Below are 19,614 nucleotides of genomic sequence, written 5' to 3'. Positions count from 1 at the left end.
TATTTGCATGAATGGAAAATCAAGTGGACTCTTTCAGTCCTATCTTATTCTGTATCTATGTGGCATTTGATAACATAAAAGAATTTAAGCTCCTTTTCGAAAACTTTCCTCTCCTTCTTAAACAATAAATAGTATTTCCTGATTTTTTTTTTTTTTTTTTTTTTTTTAAGAGGCAGGTTCTCTCTCTGTCCACCAGGGTGGAGTGCAGTGGTGAGATCATACCTCACTGCAGCCTCGAACTCCTAGATTTTAGTGATCCTCCCACCTCAACCTCCTGAGTAGCAGGTTCCACCATGCCTGGCTAATTTCTTTAAAAAATTTTCTGTACACACGGAGTCCCGCTGTGTTGCCCAGGCTGGTGTTGAACTCCTGGCTTCTAGCAGTCCTCCTGCTTCAGCCTCCCAAAGCACTGGGATTATAGCTGTGTGCCACCATACCTGCCCTTATTTCCTGATTTTAATACTCTAACCCTGTGTAGTGCCCTATAGTGTTTCCATGATTATATAACTTCTTAGATCATAGACACAAAATCTCATCAGTTAGGGGTATAAATATGCCAGAAATTAGATTACTCTTGCAATATTCATTAAAATAATGATAATGAATAATTAACAAATTGGCTGATCGAGGTGGCTCACATCTGAATCCCAGCACTTTGAGAGGCCAATGCAGGCAGATTGCTTGAGCCCAGGAATTCGAGACCCGCCTGGCCAACATGGCAAAACCCCATCTCTACAAAAAAATACAGAAATTAGCCAAGCATGGTGCTGTGTGCTTATAGTCCAGCTACTTGGGAGGCTGAGGTGGGAGAATCATTTGAGCTCGGGAGGCAGAAGTTACAGTGAGCCGAGATTGCACCTCTGCACTCCAGCTTGGGCAACAGAACCAGAACCTGTCTCAGAAACAAAAAGCAACAACAAAAAAACACAATAAAATTGACAAAATTGGGGGAAATTGTGAAAGAAAGAAACTTATCTAAGGCAGTAACTGAGCTACTAAGCTTTCTCTAACCTTTGGGTTCTTTTAGCAGCCACATCATTAGGTTTGCTTATAATCATGTGCAACCAGTTGGAAAAAAGACGAAAAAAAAAAAAAAATAGAAAAACCCAGAGACTTTTCCTCTGTCTAGAGACAGATTCTGGTAAGGGGGATATGCTCGCTCCCACATATTCTGTGATCAATAATCTTGTTTAGGGGTAGATTGGCTGCATAGCTTCCCACTGACCTGTCCTCCAACCTGCCTCCCACAGAATTGAATTTGGTACATCACTGTAATTATGTGCTGTACTTTTACTGGGAAAAAAAGCACAGATTTTTGAAAGCTCTGGCAGTTAGAACCCTCAGCAGGAGCTTTTAGACTCTTCTGAGTGTCTTTGCAGCTCAGCTGTTCTCAAACCTCAGAGCTATGGAAGTTCCCACTTGTCTTGCACAGGGGATGGAGACCCATACTGTGTGTATCTATTAAACTAACACATCTTCTGAGGAAAAGAAAGCAATAATTAGTTCTCTTAGTAATCGGTACTTTGTTTTTCTGACTTCAAAATTACACATATTTTTCAATTAAAAACATTCTAAAGCTATAATCTAACAAAAAATGTTGAAATTGGCTTGGGCATAGAAATCTTCATAATAGAAAGCACAGATTATGTGATATTGCTGACAGCACATTTAAATTTTTTTGGACAAATATATGAAGTTGGGAGGAGAGGATTTATGCATATAGTTGGAAGTACAACTGTAAATTTACTGTGCTTTTTAATTTTTTTAAAGCCTCGTAAGAGCTTATGAGCTATAAAGATAGCTTACCCAGGTGAAAAGAAAATTCTTAAAAGCTTTTTTTTCCTTCCACATATCATCAAAGGCAATTAGTTTGGATAGAAAATTGTAAGTCCTCTGTTCCATTAATATCAAATCATTTTTCACTTTTGCATATTCAGTGTGAAAATTGCATTTTTCTTTATTTTATATGCCTGCATTCAGAATATTAAGTGTTTCGATATGTAATGCCCTGATTGTTTCTATTTTCATCACTTTTGTAAATATTATTGCTACCTCTTACTTCCAGATGTATATTCATTTTATCTGAGAAAAAGCTGGTTTAATAATTTTGAGATCAGGTAAAAGAAAACTCACCATGACTCATTCTCAAGTACATGTATTTATATTCTTATCCCTCTTATTAACTTCTCATAATAATCAATTTTTTTTGTGACAGAATTTCTTATTTCCATCAGCTTTTGCAATAAAATAAGGTAAAATAAAACCACCTGAAAATTGAATATTCAAATTAGGTCAGTAGATGTCAGTTAATTTTGCTATTGATTGGTTTTCATTAAATTTTTAAAAACTCAAAAGTTAACCCTTTCATTTTTTCCACCCACATATCACTAATTCCTAACACCACCATAGAGATTTTGATGACTGTGGCCAGGCACGGTGGCTCACGCCTGTAATCCCAACACTTTGGGAGGCTGAGGCGGGTGGATCATGGGGTCAGGAGTTCGAGACCCACCTTACCAACATGGTGAAACCCCATCTCTACTAAAAATACAAAAATTAGCCGGGCATGGTGGCGGGTGCCTGTAATTCCAGCTACTCAGGAGGCTGAGGCAGGAAAATCATTTGAACTCGAGAGGCGGAGGTTGCAGTGAGCCCAGATCGTGCCATTGCACTGCAACCTGGATGACAGAGCGAGACTCCATTTAAAAAAAAAAAAAAAAAAGAAATGTTGATGGCGTTCTTGGCCTGAAACATGTTTTCAGAAAGGTGTTTTAAAATTCTTGCCTAACTTTTTAGTGTGATTCTTCGAGTTTATAGTGCCTTTTGGGGCACACAATGTTATTGTATTCTGTTCTAAAGACAAGTAGATGGTTGTTGATGGGTAATTCCACATATCCACATATTTTTATCTTTGGGGAAATATTCGCTACCAGTACATCATTATTTTTCTGATGTAGAATCAGTTTTCAACACTCAGTTTTTTCAAGGCTTCAATTCACAGATTAAGTATGACCCTTTTCTCTCATAACATCTAATATACAAACATTTGGCATTGACTCCATATAGTTGGTACACTTGTATTGGTTATTTTGTCCAGGCTAGGTACTGGATTTGCTACAGAAAGTATTAGAATGAGTATAAGTATAAGTAGGAGAGGTTCTGCCCTGGAGGAGGTCATTGTCTAAAAGAAGATAGAAGTATTTACTTTATAGGTGTCATAAATGCCCCTGCCTTATTTCCACAACTCCAGGCAGAAATCTGGACAGTATGGACTCTGAATCTCATTTCCGTAGGCAGTTCTGCCTTCTATGAAACTTAAGTCCGTTCTCCTTTAATGTGGTTTCATGATCATTCTTTTTGTTATAGTCACAGATACGAAATGATTCTGTATATTCAATGGGCAGTAGATCAAAAGAGTAACTATTTGGAAAAAATACCTTGTAGCAAATATGTATTTGTTACAAATATATCTGTTAATTCTAATAAATTCTTAACATTATGTTTTGAAGAGACTGGGGGATCAGTTTTGCTCCCATATGATAGGCGTTAATGGAATATGTCTTAGAAGTGAAAAGGAAAGATGACAGAAATAACCCTAAAGGCCACACCTGACTATAGGAGTGCCATGTGGCCATCTCCTTTTCCTTCACACATGATTTTTACATTTGTGCTCTTTTCCTTTCTCAGAGGATTCGTAGGTTAGTTGGGTAGTAGATCAATATTCATGAGCTGCGTAGGTACTAAAGTGTGTAAAATTCAAATTATATAAACAAAACTGTATCTAACTCTTTGGGGAAATAACCCACTTGTAGTTGCTCTCACTAAAGCTGTCAATGCACTTCTTTTATTTTTTTTTAATATAGTGAAGATCAGCTAAAGAAATGAGAGCCACTTGATGTGATTTGATAGACAAGTACATCATAACACAAATAAATCCCCTACCTAATACAATACCCTGGTCAGCATCCCACAGCACTTCAAGGAATGAATTATAAAACAAAGGATGCCAGTCAACTAAAATGCTGCGAGCGACTACAACTAAATACAAACACACATTTCAGCAGAGTTTTTATTTTATTTACTTATATCGCTTAAGTGCAGTCAAGTGCCTTTATGAGACATGAGCCTTTTAATGATTGTATGTGTGGCTGAGGATGTTACTCAGTGCTTCCTATTATTTCTAAGCTTAGTTATCTAGGACATCTCCTTACATATCCAAATCCTCTGATGGAGTTTCAACTGTTTCTATCAGTGTACATTGGTCTGATCATAAAAATTCACACTTATGGTTGCAAAAATTATGTGGTTATGATCAAAATGTACTGGTTTGTGACTTTTGTTAAAAGATGTACGTGCATAGCTTGCCTCCTCCATCATCTCTTGATTTTGTAATAATACAATTTTAATAACAATATTTCTAATGGTAGATGTATATTATGAATTAAAAATAGCTAAATAAAGCATGATACTTAGAGTGGATAATGAGAGCTGTTCTTCACTGAGCCCTGGAAATATATTTCTTAATTTTGAATGAGAGAAACTTTCCATTGGGTTTGGGAGAACAGAGAAGGATCCCGGTTCCTTCATACTGACAATTTCTGAGGATGAATAAAGAATGTAATAACGACAATAACTATTGTTTTATGGTGTTTACATTGTGTCAGTTACTATGACAGGAGCGATACACATAGTATCACATTTAAGTTCTAATGCATCCTGTATAGATGATTTAGTGAATACATTTTCATGACGAGGAAATACTTAGAAACTCCAGGTAACTTGCAGTAGGTCATACAACTAGAAAGTGAGGCCCAGTGAGGTCGTTTACATCTGAAATCCCAGCACTTTGGAAGGCCCAGGTGGGCAGATCGCTTGAGCCCCAGGAGTTCAAGACCAGCGTGGGCAACATGGCACAACCCCGTCTCTGCAAAAACATACAAAACTTAGCCGGGCATGGTGGTGTGTGCCTGTAGTCCTGGCTACTTGGGAGGCTGAGGTGGGAAGATCGCCTGAGCCCCAGGAAGTCAAGATTGCAGTGAGCTGTGATCACCCCATAGCACTCCAGCTTGGGTGACAGAGTGAGACCCTCTCTCAAAAAAGTAAAGTGACAGAAGTGTGGCTCAAACCTATGTCTGTGTAACTACAGTGTCCCTGTTTCTCCTACTGCAACTTACGGTATGGGTCTGGAGAATCCAGATAATTGTTACCCTCTCTTTCCTGGGTTTAGAGAAAAAAATTCTCCTAAATCCTGTTCTTTTAAAAAAAGCTCTATGGGGCTCTGAATTTGGGCTAAGATTGGGCCTTGGCAGTATTGTTGGGGTGACCTACCTGGAAGCTAATGAATAACCTTACATGTACTTCATCTTTCCCCACATCAGCCTGCTATTATACCTCTTGAAACTATGCATCCTCTTCTTGACCCAGCATTTTACTGAATATTGTGTTTCCTATTTATATAAATGAAGCCATTCATTCATTCATTTTACGATGGTTTATTTTTAAAATCACTTTTCATCTTTATCACCTGCCATGTATCAAACCTTGTTGTAGGAGATGAATCAATGGAGAATTTTTGCCAGATCAAAGGGCAACTTTGAACCCCTTACGGTATACAACTTCTTCCAAAAAGCAGGCTGACTGATGATAGATTAATATCTAGTAATAGCAGTTCAACAAAGTTAATTCCCTAACAATTCTGGTTTGACATTATAACTGAAGACATTATTTTGTGGAAGTAAAATGTTACTATCAGCTATTAATTTTGTTGAATAGACAATTGTCCTTGGGAAAAGATCTGGAAAATGGTTAGTCAGCTAAGTAGTGCTTTAAAAATCAATCAGCACATATTGATATACTCAAGACCCTGTACTAGGTGCTCCACAAGATGTAGCTTTTGACTCCTTTCTCCTTTTTTTTACTCTATGCAGTCTCCTCATCAATGACCTTACCTCCCATAGCATCTATTCAGGTAACTCCCAAATCTGCCAACTCCAATACTTCTAACCCCTAGAACTATAGTTTTCAAATCCTAGCAGATATCATAATAATAACAAAAATTCAACATGTCAAGAAAGCAATTTTATTATTTCCCTATCATGTAGGTATCATTTTACTATTTTTGAGAGGATTTGAGAGGGATCAAGGAGAACATTTAGTCTATGTTAGTAATCCAAGCTTGAAGTACATAAAATTATGAGTTTCTATATGGTGAGCATGGAAAATAAGGGACAACTCTCAGAAATTCCGCAGGTTAAAATATTGGTAAGGATTGGAATTATTATAAATAACATTGTGTTTACTATGATTTCAATATCACTTCAAGATTTGGAGTCTTGAATGGGAAAATAAGAGCATCATTGTTAGAAGTAAGATGCCCTATTTGATGTCTGAGAAGATGGTCAACTGAATTTACTTAAATGCTAATACAAATTTTTTGTTGCAGCCAGGCAATACTTTTCCTTTATGGAACTAGCACTTTTTACTCTACCTTCCCACAGCTGTAGAGGCAGAGCCTAAAAAAGAAGGAAGTAAACGTATGGATCATTTATTTTGACTTCCTTCTTTTCATCAAAGCAAGACTGCTTTACAGGAATTTCTCCCACTTTACGATGGGGAAACGTAAGGCCAGAAAATTAGGCAGACTGTTTTCACACAGTCAGATCACATGACAGTTTCTAAATTCAGTCTCATTTGACTTAGTTGCTACTAAGCTACACCTACCTGCCCTTGCTGCCTTAGTCCCTGATTGGCTTACTGGAATTTAAGTAGCAGCAGATCAGGGAAAGCAAATCCATCTACTCTCATTCCCTGAAACAAGCAAACAGCCAAGTGACAAACTACCAAATTAGCACCTCCTTCTACCTTCATTATTGCCAACATTGTTCTGCCTCACAACAGACTTCAAACTTTGGAGCCATCTTTGACTTTCTCCTGCTATAACCGATTGGTAACTAAGTCCCATTTATTCTTAATTCTATCTTTTATATCCATTGTTTTCTTTATCTTCCTACTGTCAACATGCTATCTCATTACCTGTTTCTGGCACCATTTTGCTAACTTCCTGATGGTCTCCCTGCCATTAATCTCTCCTTCAACCAATCATAGTTACTTCTCCTAATAAGACTCAAGAGGCAGTGTGGGGTAGCGGTTGAGAGTCTGGAGTCTGTAGCCCAAAGGCCTGCATTCAAATCTTCAGGCTTCCAACATACAATTTGATTTTGTGCAAGTTACTAACTATTTGTTTCACTTTTCTCATCTTTGGAATGAAAATAATGATAATCAAATCAGTTAATAAATATATAAAGCAAATGTTGAAAAATGTCTGGCACAAAGTACTTAATAAGTGTTAATTGCTGTTTTCATTGTTACTATCATTATCAAAGCATACTTTGGTTATGTAATTTCAATTGGAACTGATATTTTTATAAAAAGATCAAATCCATGTTCTCTGAGTTTGTAGACTAAACATTGTAGGCTAATATAAAACATGGAAAAGATAAGAATATGATTGAAGGCACATGATATTGGAACCGAAGAAGACTAAAAGCCCACATATGCCTAAGGGTTTTGTTCCTCGTCCATCTGGTACCAAGGGCACCCTGGTGAACAGGGTCCCTATAAGCTCTGCAAAGTATGACCAGGAGAGCAAGTGTGTGGTCACTAGCAGCTGCTCAAAACAACTCTATGGCTTTTTTAGTCACCAGGGAGACTAAAAAACTACTCCCTAAACAGAAAATGATAGAAAGCATGCTTCAGTGCTAGTGATGGCCAGTTACCAGTAAAAGGAAAGGAAAAATAAAGTAGGGGAGGGATTTGGAGACAGAGGTAGAGGCAGAAATGAAGGCAGAAAAATATATAAACTCAGAGTGATTCCCACACAAACATACACAAAGAGACCTGCAAATTCATGGAGACATAGACTTTGATGTGATTAGCTTCCACTTCTGTGGCCTTTACTTGGACTCTTTAGATACTTTGTTTCAAATTCTGCCCCTAGGTATATACAACATATATATCTAGCCTATAAACCTTTTCTCACACCATTCTCTCTCTCTTTTCTTTCTTTTCTTCTCTTCTCTTCTCTTCTCTTTTCTCTTCTCTTCTCTTCTCTTCTCTTCTCTTCTCTTCTCTTCTCTTCTCTTCTCTTCTCTCTCTTCTCTTCTCTTCTCTCTGTCTCTCTTTCTCTCTTTCTCTCTTTCTTTCTCTCTCACTCAGTTGCCCAGGCTGGAGTGCAGTGGCACAATCTTGGCTCACTGCAACCTCCACCTACCAGGCTCAAGCAATTCTCCTGCCTCAGCCTCCTGGGTAGCTGGGATTACAGGCACTGTGCCACCACCACCATGCTAATTTTTGTATTTTTAGTAGAGACAGGGCTTCACCATGTTGGCCAGGCTGGTCTCAAACTCCTGACCTCAAGTGATCCTCCTGCCTCTGCCTCCCAAAGTGCTGGGTTTAGAGGCCTCAGCCACCATGCCCGGCCACTTTTTCCTTTTAGTGTCAGTTCTGTGTGTGCTTAAATTTACATATGCATGCACACACCTATACATATATTTTTTCATGTGTATTTCCTCTACTGTGACGTCTTCATTAAACACTGTAATCCTAAGAGTTTAGTTTTTTCTTCTTCCAGTGAACACCTCCAGAACTTAATTTCTTTTTACCTACCTAAAATCATGTGCTGGCTTTTTCACCAGCAATAGTTTTCAAGGTTTTATGTTGAGTTTCAGACTATATTGTAAGCTTTTTGTGAATAGATGGTGTGTTTTATACTTGCCATGTGAGTACTGAAGAAATAGCAGGACAATTTGTATAATAATACCTTGACCAGATTAAAAAAAAGTCCTAAGTGATGAGACCTACAAAAATATAGTAACAGGTAGATATTCCATCATACTTTTGTATATCTGCCTGTGAAAAGCATGAAAACATATAGGAGGATTAGTAGAAGGCAGAGGTTCATATTTGGAGAGGCAGATATTCATGGTTAACGGGCGAGTTTGAAGAAGAAAAATAATGGACTATGTCTTGATTCTGTGTTAGAGTAGATATGGTCTGCCCAACAGCTCATCTCCTGCTTTTGAAAGGTACTTTGTGGTTTAAAAACTTTTGTTTATGTCGTCAAATTCTCTTCATGTTATCTGAAGATATCTTGGTGTCTAATCTGTACTTGGCATTTGTATTTAAGGAAGTAGGCTATACATACAAAAACAAATATAATTAGGAATATTAATAATTTCACTGTGTGCATGTATGTGTCTGTGTGTGTTCATGTGTGTCTACCTCTCTCCCATCTCCCCTCCCAGCATTCATTTTGTGAAGGAAAACTAGTTGAGTAACTTGGAGCTATAGGAAATTAAAAACTAAAAACAATTATTATCATAGTAACTATACCAACTGGAATATTTAATGTGCACCAATGCTATGAAACAAGTAATTAAAACCAAAGTTGAACTGTATTGAAGAAAACCAATATAGAATTCTTGCATAATGTACTTGAAAAGTAAGTTCATGTGATTTTACTATCATCTAATTACTTAACATCAGCATCTGTCAAGTAGGTGAAATTCTTTAGGAATTCTTTAGAGTGTATATAAATAATATATTTTATGAATAGAAATCATGTTTAAAAATTATTAAATGCTCAATCAGAGCTAGTCTTCTGATTTCAAACAGCATAGTAATAGGTAATTTCTTAGGAAATGTTCCACTTATATTTTCTGTCATCATGTACATCTTTTATCTGTGGCCCGACTATTCACTCAACTCAATTTCATGTTTATAAATTTTCCTAGTTCACCTCAGGGACAGATGTTGGCAGTTTGAATGCTATTGATGGCTAATGATTATGCAATTAACATATAGCAACTGTTCAGCTTCTATAATATTTTATTAATGCCATAAGGATGATTTAGTTTTAAAAAACCTGTATAGCCAACTGCTTTTTAAACTTTGATAAAATATTTCTTTGGAATGTTTAAAGCAAAAAATATTTTTAAAATCCCAGAGCAAATTCACTTTATGCAGAGATGTTACAGTGTTGATTATGAAATTATCCCCACTAAAGAGATAAAATAAGAGGCATTAAATGTATATTCTCATAGAGTATTTCTTATCTTACAGATGAGCTCCGTGAAAATGTTACAGCCTCGTCTCAGTAGTATCCTGTTCAAACTCACATTTGAAGAACACGTAAACAACATCAAACCAAGCATCATAGCAGTAACTCTTGCCTGTGAAGAACTGAAGAAAAGTGAAAGCTTTAACAGACTTTTAGAATTAGTTCTTCTTGTTGGAAACTACATGAACTCAGGCTCAAGAAATGCCCAGTCTTTGGGTTTTAAGATCAACTTCCTTTGTAAGGTAAGATGACATTTTATAATGCTAATTTACAACAATAATCTTCCTGTCTATGAAAGGTGATACTGCAAATAGCAATCATGCATAAACCACAAAATTGTATGCTTAAAAAGGACGAATTTTCTGGGATGCGAATTATATCTCAATTCAAACAAATAATTTTTAAAAATCTCAGTAAAATCTAAAAGACTTGAAAATTCTTTTGAATACAGTACTTAACATTTGCTGATTACATTTTACTGAAGTTTATAGACAAAAAATCCCCACTTTTATAAAGTAGATGCAGTATTGGCCAGGTGCGATGGCTCACACCTGTAATCCCAGCACTTTGAGAGGCCGAGGCAGGCGGATAACCTGAGGTCAGGAGTTCGAGACCAGCTTGGCCAACATGGTGAAACCCCATCTCTACTAAAAATACAAAAATTAGTGAGGGGAGATGACGGGTACCTGTAATCCCAGCTACTCCGGAGGCTGAGGCAGGAGAATCGCTTTAACACCGGAGGCGGGGGTTGCAGTGAGCCGAGATCACACCACTGTACTCCAACCTAGGCAACAGAGCAAGACTATGTCTCACAAAATAAAATATAAAATAAAATAAAATAGATGCAGTATTGTATTTCATTTACATTATTACTTATGTCTTTCTAAAAAGTATCTAACAAGCTAAATTTAATGAGGTAAATAGCCAGAAATTTATTTTTGAATATAGTTTGCTTATTCTACTCTAAGATAATGATACTCTTCAATGTCAAGTAGTATTGTACACTGGTATCTAGTGCATTCAAGAGGTAAAAAAGAAAATTGAATAATAATCAGCTTGTTTTGATTGGATCATTTAATAATAACATTTTTGAGACTTATGAAAAGCAAACAAAGAAACAGAGAAGCCCAAAAGTGCTTGTACATGTCCATTTTTAGGCTAGAGCAAACCACCTTATTCAAGGAAAAGATCTGTCTGTTATAGAAGCCTGAAAAGACTCCGAGGTGAAGGCCTGTAAGAAAGCTAGAGACGAAAATAAATCTGAAAACAAGCAATCTATCTTTGACATCTCACCATTCTTTCACTTTTTTTCTCTCACATCTGAAAACATTGCAGAACTTTGGTTAGTTCTTGAAGTATATTATAATGAGAATCCCAAATCTAGCAATGGATATGACTTTCTTTTCTATACATGCATTAAATAGATGTTCATTACATATACATGGATTAGCACTTTGATAGGTATCAAAAATGATTTGATCTTGGGAGTTCTAACCCAAATAGACATAAAGAATAACACTTACAGATAGTAATAGATCTTGGGAGTTCTAACCCAAATAGACATAAAGAATAACACTTACAGATAGTAATAGGATGTACAATAGAATTGTGAATATCTGTTTATTCCTGATATATTTTTGAGGGCCGTAAGGAAAGAGAACAAGGAAGGAAAATAGGGAAAATTATCTGGAAATGCTGGATTTTGTGAAGAAAACATTTTCACCCTCATCTTCTTGTGATATTTGGGGACATGTAAAATCATTTCATAATGCCAGAGGGAATAAGGCAATGCTTGTAATAAACTGTACTAAATCATGCCAGATTTATAGGATAAAATAAAGTATTTAGGACGTTAACATTGTATTGTATACCATATACCCAATGTTAATAGAGTCATCTCTTTACCATGGTGCTACTTGCCTAGAGTATATGCTATATGCACAGTGAGTAAATCTAAAAGTCTTCTTGCTTGACAATTATAAAAAGAGTGTAAGTTAAAATATCATTAGAAATTTGTATTAGATACCTATTTTGCATTTAATTCATATAAAAATATTTTAAACCATTCTAATTTGAAGAAATATGTACCTTATAAGTGTCTTAATTTCACACTATTCAAATTAATTACATGAACTAGTTTCTTTGAAGCAAGAATGAGTAAGTCATTTATACATAGGAACAAAAGATTACGTTAATCTCACCGAAGGATTTTACAGTTACATCTTGTATTTTGGAGAGAGGCTTCTTTCTGTCATCTACCTGTCAAATAAAAGTTCTTCTACACAGCACTGATCTGACATCTATCACTAGAGGTATGCTCAAAGGATTCAGCACAAAGATTTTTGCCAACTTCAAATAAAATAAAAAATAATCTTGTGGGAAATACTATCATGTAGCAATAGGTGTTCCAAAAGTGAAAGAAGTGAAGGTTTTAAAATCTGTCCCCCACTCCACCCCCAACTCTTCAGTAAGATTCTTATCTTCTGGGAAATTTTCTAGGAAAACACTTGTCATTTAGAAAGAGAAATATCATATACATGCATGATATTCCCATAATGTCTAGGACTCAAAGGATATTCCTGGAATACAAAGGATTGTGAGTAAATGTAAATGTCTAAAATGACAGAAATTTTCTGAAGCACATAGAAATAGTTAGCTTAGGTCTGTATTCTGTTTGAAATAGAATTAAGTAACTACTGATGTGTAATTAGCTAGAATTGCTGTTTAGTTTCAGTTGTATTATGAAGGATTTCTTGGTTGATTTTTCTTAGTGATTGCCTTCTTAAAGAAAATAGCAGGGGGAATTTCCCTCATAGAACACTGATTATGCTTTAAAAATGATACCATTTACTATCCTAAATTTTTCTAATGATAATTTCTCAGTGATTTTAAAACTAATCCAGTGCTTTTAACAAGAAGCTATAGAGTATGTTAAAATATTCAACTAGGTAAAAAGGAGGAATGTGGTTAAACTTATCAGATGTATCTTGTAGTAAGGTAATATAAAACTTTCAGATGGTCACAATTGGCTGTTATGGTATTTGGGAAGAAAAGGAAAACAGATGGGTTAACCAAAATGTCAACACTAAAGGGTATCATTATTGTAATTACTACCCTCACCACAAAATGCTTTGTTAATTTGCAGCAGTGAATTATCACTTTGTGAGTCACCAAACCAGTGTGCTGAACTGTAATAAAAATCATTTCAATGAAGATGAGCTCCCAATGTTAGCTTAGCCTGTTGGGTATTAAAATTCTAACCAATAGAAATGCTACACTTCAAGGCCATTTGTTTGCTTTTTTTTTTTTCAGTATGAAATAGCATATATAATCTGCATAAGGACAAAACATTTAAAAATACTTAGCATTCCCTCTATACGAAGCTTTGTGGGTTTATCAAATAAGTATCTTTGTTTGTAAGTATCAGAACGTGACTCTGCCTGATTCAAGCAAAAAGTGAAACTTGCTGGAAAGATATGAAGTAACTCAGCCAGAAACTGAGGAAAGACTAAATTACTTGGCCTTTAAAAGAACAGCAACTGTGACAGCTTTGAGAATTCAGGTAGCAGGATTGAATGAAAAGTCTTTTTAGGATGTTGCCTTTGGGATATATCAACTCCAACCATTTTCCTTCTCCTTTGCCTATGTTTGATTCAAATTCAAATTATGAAGAGAGCCTAATGAGCCCGGTGTGGATTATAAGAACACCCCTTGTTCAAGGGAGAGCAAAAAAACCTTGATTGACAGTGCTACCAAAACTACCTGCCATGGAAGATTGGTTATGCCCTAAAGGGTGCTGTTACCAAAGATAGGGATATACCAAAGGTTAGGAGCAGATAAAGGAATATCAGGCAGCTATAAACAAATACAAAATAAAACAGATGATCTATTCATCAGAGGTCTACAAACAATAGAGAAGATACACAGAAACCTCAAGAAGCTTGTGGTACAGTTGAGTAGCCAGGAAATACGCATACGGAATATTATGTAATGTCACAAGGTACACTGTCAGTGAGGGTAAAAATAAATGGCCACTGATATTAGCAGGAGTTCAGGGGAGGAAGGAATCTTTGGTGACTGGGCACTGCTGGTAAATTGAAAAAGAAGAAACTTGAAGAATAGGTAGGATTAAGAATCTATAACCTTACAAAAGGGGAGAACATCGTGGGCTTAGAACCTACGTTTTAACTTACACTTTGCCAATTACTAGCCAATTTTTCATGACTAAGTCACTTAGCTTCTCTGAATCTCAATTTGAGATTGAATATTTCTTGAATATTTCTCCCTTTACTTCTTGTGTCTTTTTTTTTTTTTTTTTTTTTTTTTGATTTCCTTGCATTGGGCTTCACCTTTCTCTGGTGTCTCCCTGATTAGCTTAATAACCAATATCCTGAATTCTTTTTCAGGTAAATCAGGGATTTCTTCTTGGTTTGGATCCATTGCTGGTGAGCTAGTGTGATTTTTGGGGGGTGTTAGGAGCCTTATTTTGTCATATTACCAGAGTTGGTTTTCTGGTTCCTTCTCATTTGAGTAGGCTCTGTCAGAGGGAATGTCTAGGGCTGAAGGCTGTTGTTCAGATTCTTTTGTCCCATGGGATGTTCTCTTGATGTGGTACTCTCCCCCTTTGCCTGTGAATGTGGCTTCCTGAGAGCCAAACTGCAGTGATGGTTGTCTCTCTTCTGGGTCTAGGCACCCAACAAGTCTACCTGGCTCTGGGGTGATACTAGGGGTTATCTGCACAAAGTCCTGTGATGTGAATCATCTGCGGGTCTCTCAGCTGTAGATACCAGCACCTGTTCCGGTGGAGGTGGCAGCGGGGTGAAATGGACTCTGAGGGTTCTTAGCTTTGGTGGTTTAATGTTCTATTTTTGTGCTGGTTGGCCTCCTGCCGGGAGGTTGTGATTTCCATACAGCATCAGCTGTGGTAGTATGGAGAGGAACTGGCGGTGGGCAGGGCCCTAGAACTCCCAAGAGTATGTCCCCTTTGTCTTCAGCTACCAGCATGGGTAGGGAAGGGCCATCAAGTGGGGTAGGTTTAGACGTGTCTGACCTCAGACTCTTCTTGGGTGGGTCTTGTTGCGGCTGCTGTAGGGAATGGGTGTGAGGTTCCCAGGTCAATGGAGTTGTGTACCTACATGGATTATGGCTGCCTCTGCTGAGTCACGCAGGTTGTCAGGGAAGTGAGGGAAAGCCGGCAGTCACAGGCCTCACCCAGCTCCCATGCAATCCAAAGGGCTGGCCCCACTCCCACCATGCCCCCACTAACAGCACCGAGTCTGTTTCCAGGCAGTGGGCAAACAGGACTGAGAACTTGCCCCAGGCTACCCACCTCCGAGCTGTGAAAGAAAAGGGCTTTAGTTCTTCCACTGCCTGTAGAGTCTACACAGCGGATTCATGCCCTCCACTGAGTTCTGGCCAGGAGGCTTCTTGACTACTTCAAGTTGTTACAAAGTTCAGCTGGAGACTTTCTTCTCCTTGGGGCTTTTTCCCCTGTGCCTCTGGTCACCCTCTGGAAGGATCCCTATGGTGCCAGGCAGGAATAGCCTGCTTGGGGACCCAGTGAACTCCCAGGGCCTTTCCCACTGCTTCCTCTACCCCTATATTTTGCTTGGCTCTCTAAATTGACTCAGCTCTAGGTGAGGCTGGAAACTTCTCCCTCAAACTAGACCTTCAGTTTCCCCAGTAGGGGTGTGTGTTCGGTGGCTGAGGATCTCCCTTTCCCACTTCCGCAGTTTGGGCACTCACAGTATTTGGGTCCTGCAGCAGCAGTCCCCTTCCTTCAGAGAGTCTGTGGGTCCTCTTGGGATTCCTGGTTTATCCCTGCAGTCGTTCTGGAGCTAAAATTCACGATGCAAGCCTCCTCACACTTCTCTGTCCATCCGAGTCGGAGCTGCAATCTAGTCCTGCCTCCTGTCTGCCATGATCCTCCCACAAATTCATAAACTTTCTTAAAACATGAGATTTTTTTGTGATGTTTGTTTTAGATCATCAGCTATCATTAGTGATAGTATATATTATATGTAGCCCAAGACAGTTCTCCTTCTTCTAATGTGGCCCAGGGAAGCCAAAAGATTGGACACCCATGATCTAGAGTATCTATGACGTGTAAAGCCTCATCTAGAGACCATTACATGGTATTAGTGACAGAGTATCATACCAACTATACAAAGGAAACATCCATCTCCATCCATCTTCCCCATAGAAGTTGTAAGAAGGAAAGTAAAATAGGTTCAACTTTATTGTGAAATAGAAAATTACCCCAGAAAATATGCTTTGTAAAGAAAAACGACTGCTGTCTATGGCAGTAAAATTTGGAAATCTGTAATCCACACACACAAAAAAATCTACAAAAGACCTCAGGAAAAAGTCATACGTAAGTACACACAAAGTTTCACAGTGTCTAATCATTTCTAGCTAAAATAATGTGGATGTGTCCATATAAACTCAGAATGTCAGCAGATGAATACATCTAGTCTAACCTCTTCAGTCCACAAGTGAGAAAATTGATGCTTGGAAAAGGAAAATACTTTAGTCAGTGTATTGTTCAGCTTGGACTGACATAATAGAAACCATAGGCTGAGTGGCTTAAAGAGGAGAAATTTATTTTTTCACAGTTATGGAGACTGAAAGCCTAAGATCAAGATGCCAGCAGGGTTGGTTTCTGGTGAGGTCTCTCTCCTTGGTTTACCATATGGCCACCTTTTCACCGTGTCTTCACTTGGCATTTAATTTGCTGTTTTCTTCCCCTTTGTCCTTCACAAGACTCAGAACTCATCAAATTTGGATGTATATTTTATTCTGCATTATATCTCCAGTGTCTATTACATGTGAAGCTCTCAATATATTACTACAGATTGAAAGTCAGACGATTTGATTAAATAGAGGATTTGTTATTAATACTCAACATGTGTTAACTTGTTTTTTAAGTGAGAACATTTTGTTCCTCACAGATATAAAGGGCATATTTTTGCCAGCAAAACTGTTGAATATGTAACTGTAAGATTTTTTATGTTTTATTTGTAAAGACATAAAAATGTGTTGTTTGCTGTAAATCTAAATCAGCAACTCATTATTAAATATGGGTTATTAAATAAATTAATATGGGACTCTTAATTTAAAACCAAAGATATTTTAGAAAATAACCACTATTGGATGTATCGAAAGGGAACTTAGCAACAATCAGTAAATCCTGGTCAACAGTCCATGCATTTGGTTGCCTGTATTTTTATAGTTTATAAAGTGTTTTCCTTGTGATTCAGGGAAGTTAAGTGTTATTAACCCCATTTTGCAAATTAGAAAACTAAAGCCCAGTGAGGTTATGTAATTTGTCCAAGATTCAAAAGCTAGTAAAGGTCCAAGTTGGGGCTTACATAAAGGTTTTCTATTTACAAAATTGTGTGGCACCCTGCCTCTTATTGCATTGTAACAATGTTTAGTTATAGTTGACTCATTCCAAGGAAGCATTATAGAACCAACTCTGGCACTTATAGTGTTCTGAAAATGGGGAAAACCTCATGTGAGTTTTCTTGGCTCTCTGGCATGAAACTTAGCATCTATCTTTTTTATTTTAATTCAGTTTGGTGTAACTGTAGGCCTATTATTAGGAAGTTTCTCATCTTGTAATAGATTTTAATGTATCCAAGCAGCAGAGCCTATATATTTATAATAAAATGGCATCTAATAATTTGAATAATTATGGAGCTATCCCTTGGTTTTGTATAGACTGTCAGAGTATATTAGTTTTGTGTAGGCAAGGTTGACTGCTGTTCTCAATATTTTACAAATGAGGATCTGCTCTCCAGAGAAATGGCTTTAACCAAGATCACTCAGTGATGAAGGCAGAGTTAGGATCCAACTTTTCCTGGGACTCAAACAAATGATTTCAGTGGATCATGCTATTTTTAGAATTTTCATTGACTCTTTTGCTTCACTGAAATATACTTTTTCCTATCAGACAATATTTAGCATTAATTGAATTTGAGGGAGATGTGGTTGATAATTTGCTGAGAAGAAAATGACTTTGTGGGTTATAATTTGTCTTGAAAAAAATTCTGTGAAAGGGAAGATTAGACTCTTTTTTTTTTTTTTTTTTTTTGAGACGGAGTCTTGCTCTGTCGCCCAGGCTGGAGTGCAGTGGCGGGATCTCGGCTCACTGCAAGCTCCACCTCCCGGGTTCACGCCATTCTCCTACCTCAGCCTCCTGAGTAGCTGGGACTACAGGCGCCCGCCACCGCGCCCGGCTAATTTTTTGTATTTTTAGTAGAGACGGGGTATCACCGTGGTCTCGATCTCCTGACCTTGTGATCCGCCCGCCTCAGCCTCCCAAAGTGCTGGGATTACAGGCGTGAGCCACCGCGCCCGGCCAGGAAGATTAGACTCTTGATCATGTATGGAGTGGGATGAAATGTTAAGCCCTACTTCCAAACTTTTCTTTTTCTCCTTGGGGGTCCTTTAAACTTTCCTCTGTGGTGATATTTGCTGGAAAGAGTTTGCATTTGGTGATCTCTCCAAGTCACTGGTTGCTAATCAGTGATATAAGATTCTATGCTACGCCAAATGCAAAGGAACATATTCTTGGTACTTTGCATTTTAAAATGTCATCATATAATATAGTGACATGCTGTACCATTTGTTCATAATTCATGACCAGTGGATACAAACATTTCAATTTAAGGGTTTGTCTGTGCCTCATTATATTACATTGAAGCAAGAATATTCACTATAGTTTAGACCTCTGAAATAACTAAGCACCATAGAGTGACACAAGAACAGAATATCATTCTTAATTTTAAATAGTTTCCTTTGTTCAGCTTATGTGATGGTTGACCTTTATTTAAGTCCATTGTGTTTTATTGTACTGTGCTTACTGGGCTCTCATTATTGAGGACCACTGAATAGTTTCTTGTGCTTAAAGATGAATGTTACACTGTTGTGATAGTATGTCAGTGGTGACATTCTGGATTCAGTTTTTATAATTATGTCACGGGTTTTTGTTTCCTACACTTTTTCATGTAAATTAATACACCAAAATATGTCTTTTTTTTTTTTTTTTTTTGGAGATGGAGTCTCGGTCTCTTGCTCAGGCTAGAGTGCAGTGGCACAATCTTGGCTCGCTGCAACCTCCGCCTCCCAGGTTCAAGCAATTCTCCTGCCTCAGCCTCCTGAGTAGCTGGGACTACAGGCCCTCGCCGCCAAGCCTGGCTAATTTTTTGTATTTTAGTAGAAACGGGGTTTCACCATGTTGCCCAGGCTGGTCTCAAACTCTGGAGCTCAGGCAATCTACCCACCTTGACCTCCCAAAGTGCTGGGAATACAGGCGTGAACCACTACGCCCGGCCCAAAATATGTGATTTTTAAAAGGCGAGCATTAATACTACTTAAGTTAGTAAGTCTAGAAGTATTTAAATGTATAGAACACTAAATTTTTTAGAGGAAAGAATTCTCCATAAAGTCTTTTAATTGGTGTATGTTATTCATTATGTATTCTAATGCACATG

General features: G+C 37.6%; 1 protein-coding gene across 1 annotated transcript in view; it reads left to right on the top strand.

Annotated features, from left to right (window-relative positions):
- DIAPH2 (diaphanous related formin 2) overlaps positions 1-19,614 on the top strand; it is a 904,603-nt gene that overhangs the window by 409,461 nt on the left and 475,528 nt on the right. The window contains exon 22 of the mRNA XM_073013533.1: positions 10,120-10,359. Within this exon, the coding sequence (XP_072869634.1) occupies positions 10,120-10,359 (240 nt within the window). The remainder of the gene's footprint in view (positions 1-10,119; positions 10,360-19,614) is intronic.

Source organism: Chlorocebus sabaeus, chromosome X (assembly GCF_047675955.1).
Source record: "Chlorocebus sabaeus isolate Y175 chromosome X, mChlSab1.0.hap1, whole genome shotgun sequence".
Classification (NCBI taxonomy): domain Eukaryota; kingdom Metazoa; phylum Chordata; class Mammalia; order Primates; family Cercopithecidae; genus Chlorocebus; species Chlorocebus sabaeus.
The sequence above is the reverse complement of the archived record's forward strand: the minus strand, read 5'-3'. Positions and strand labels throughout refer to the sequence as shown.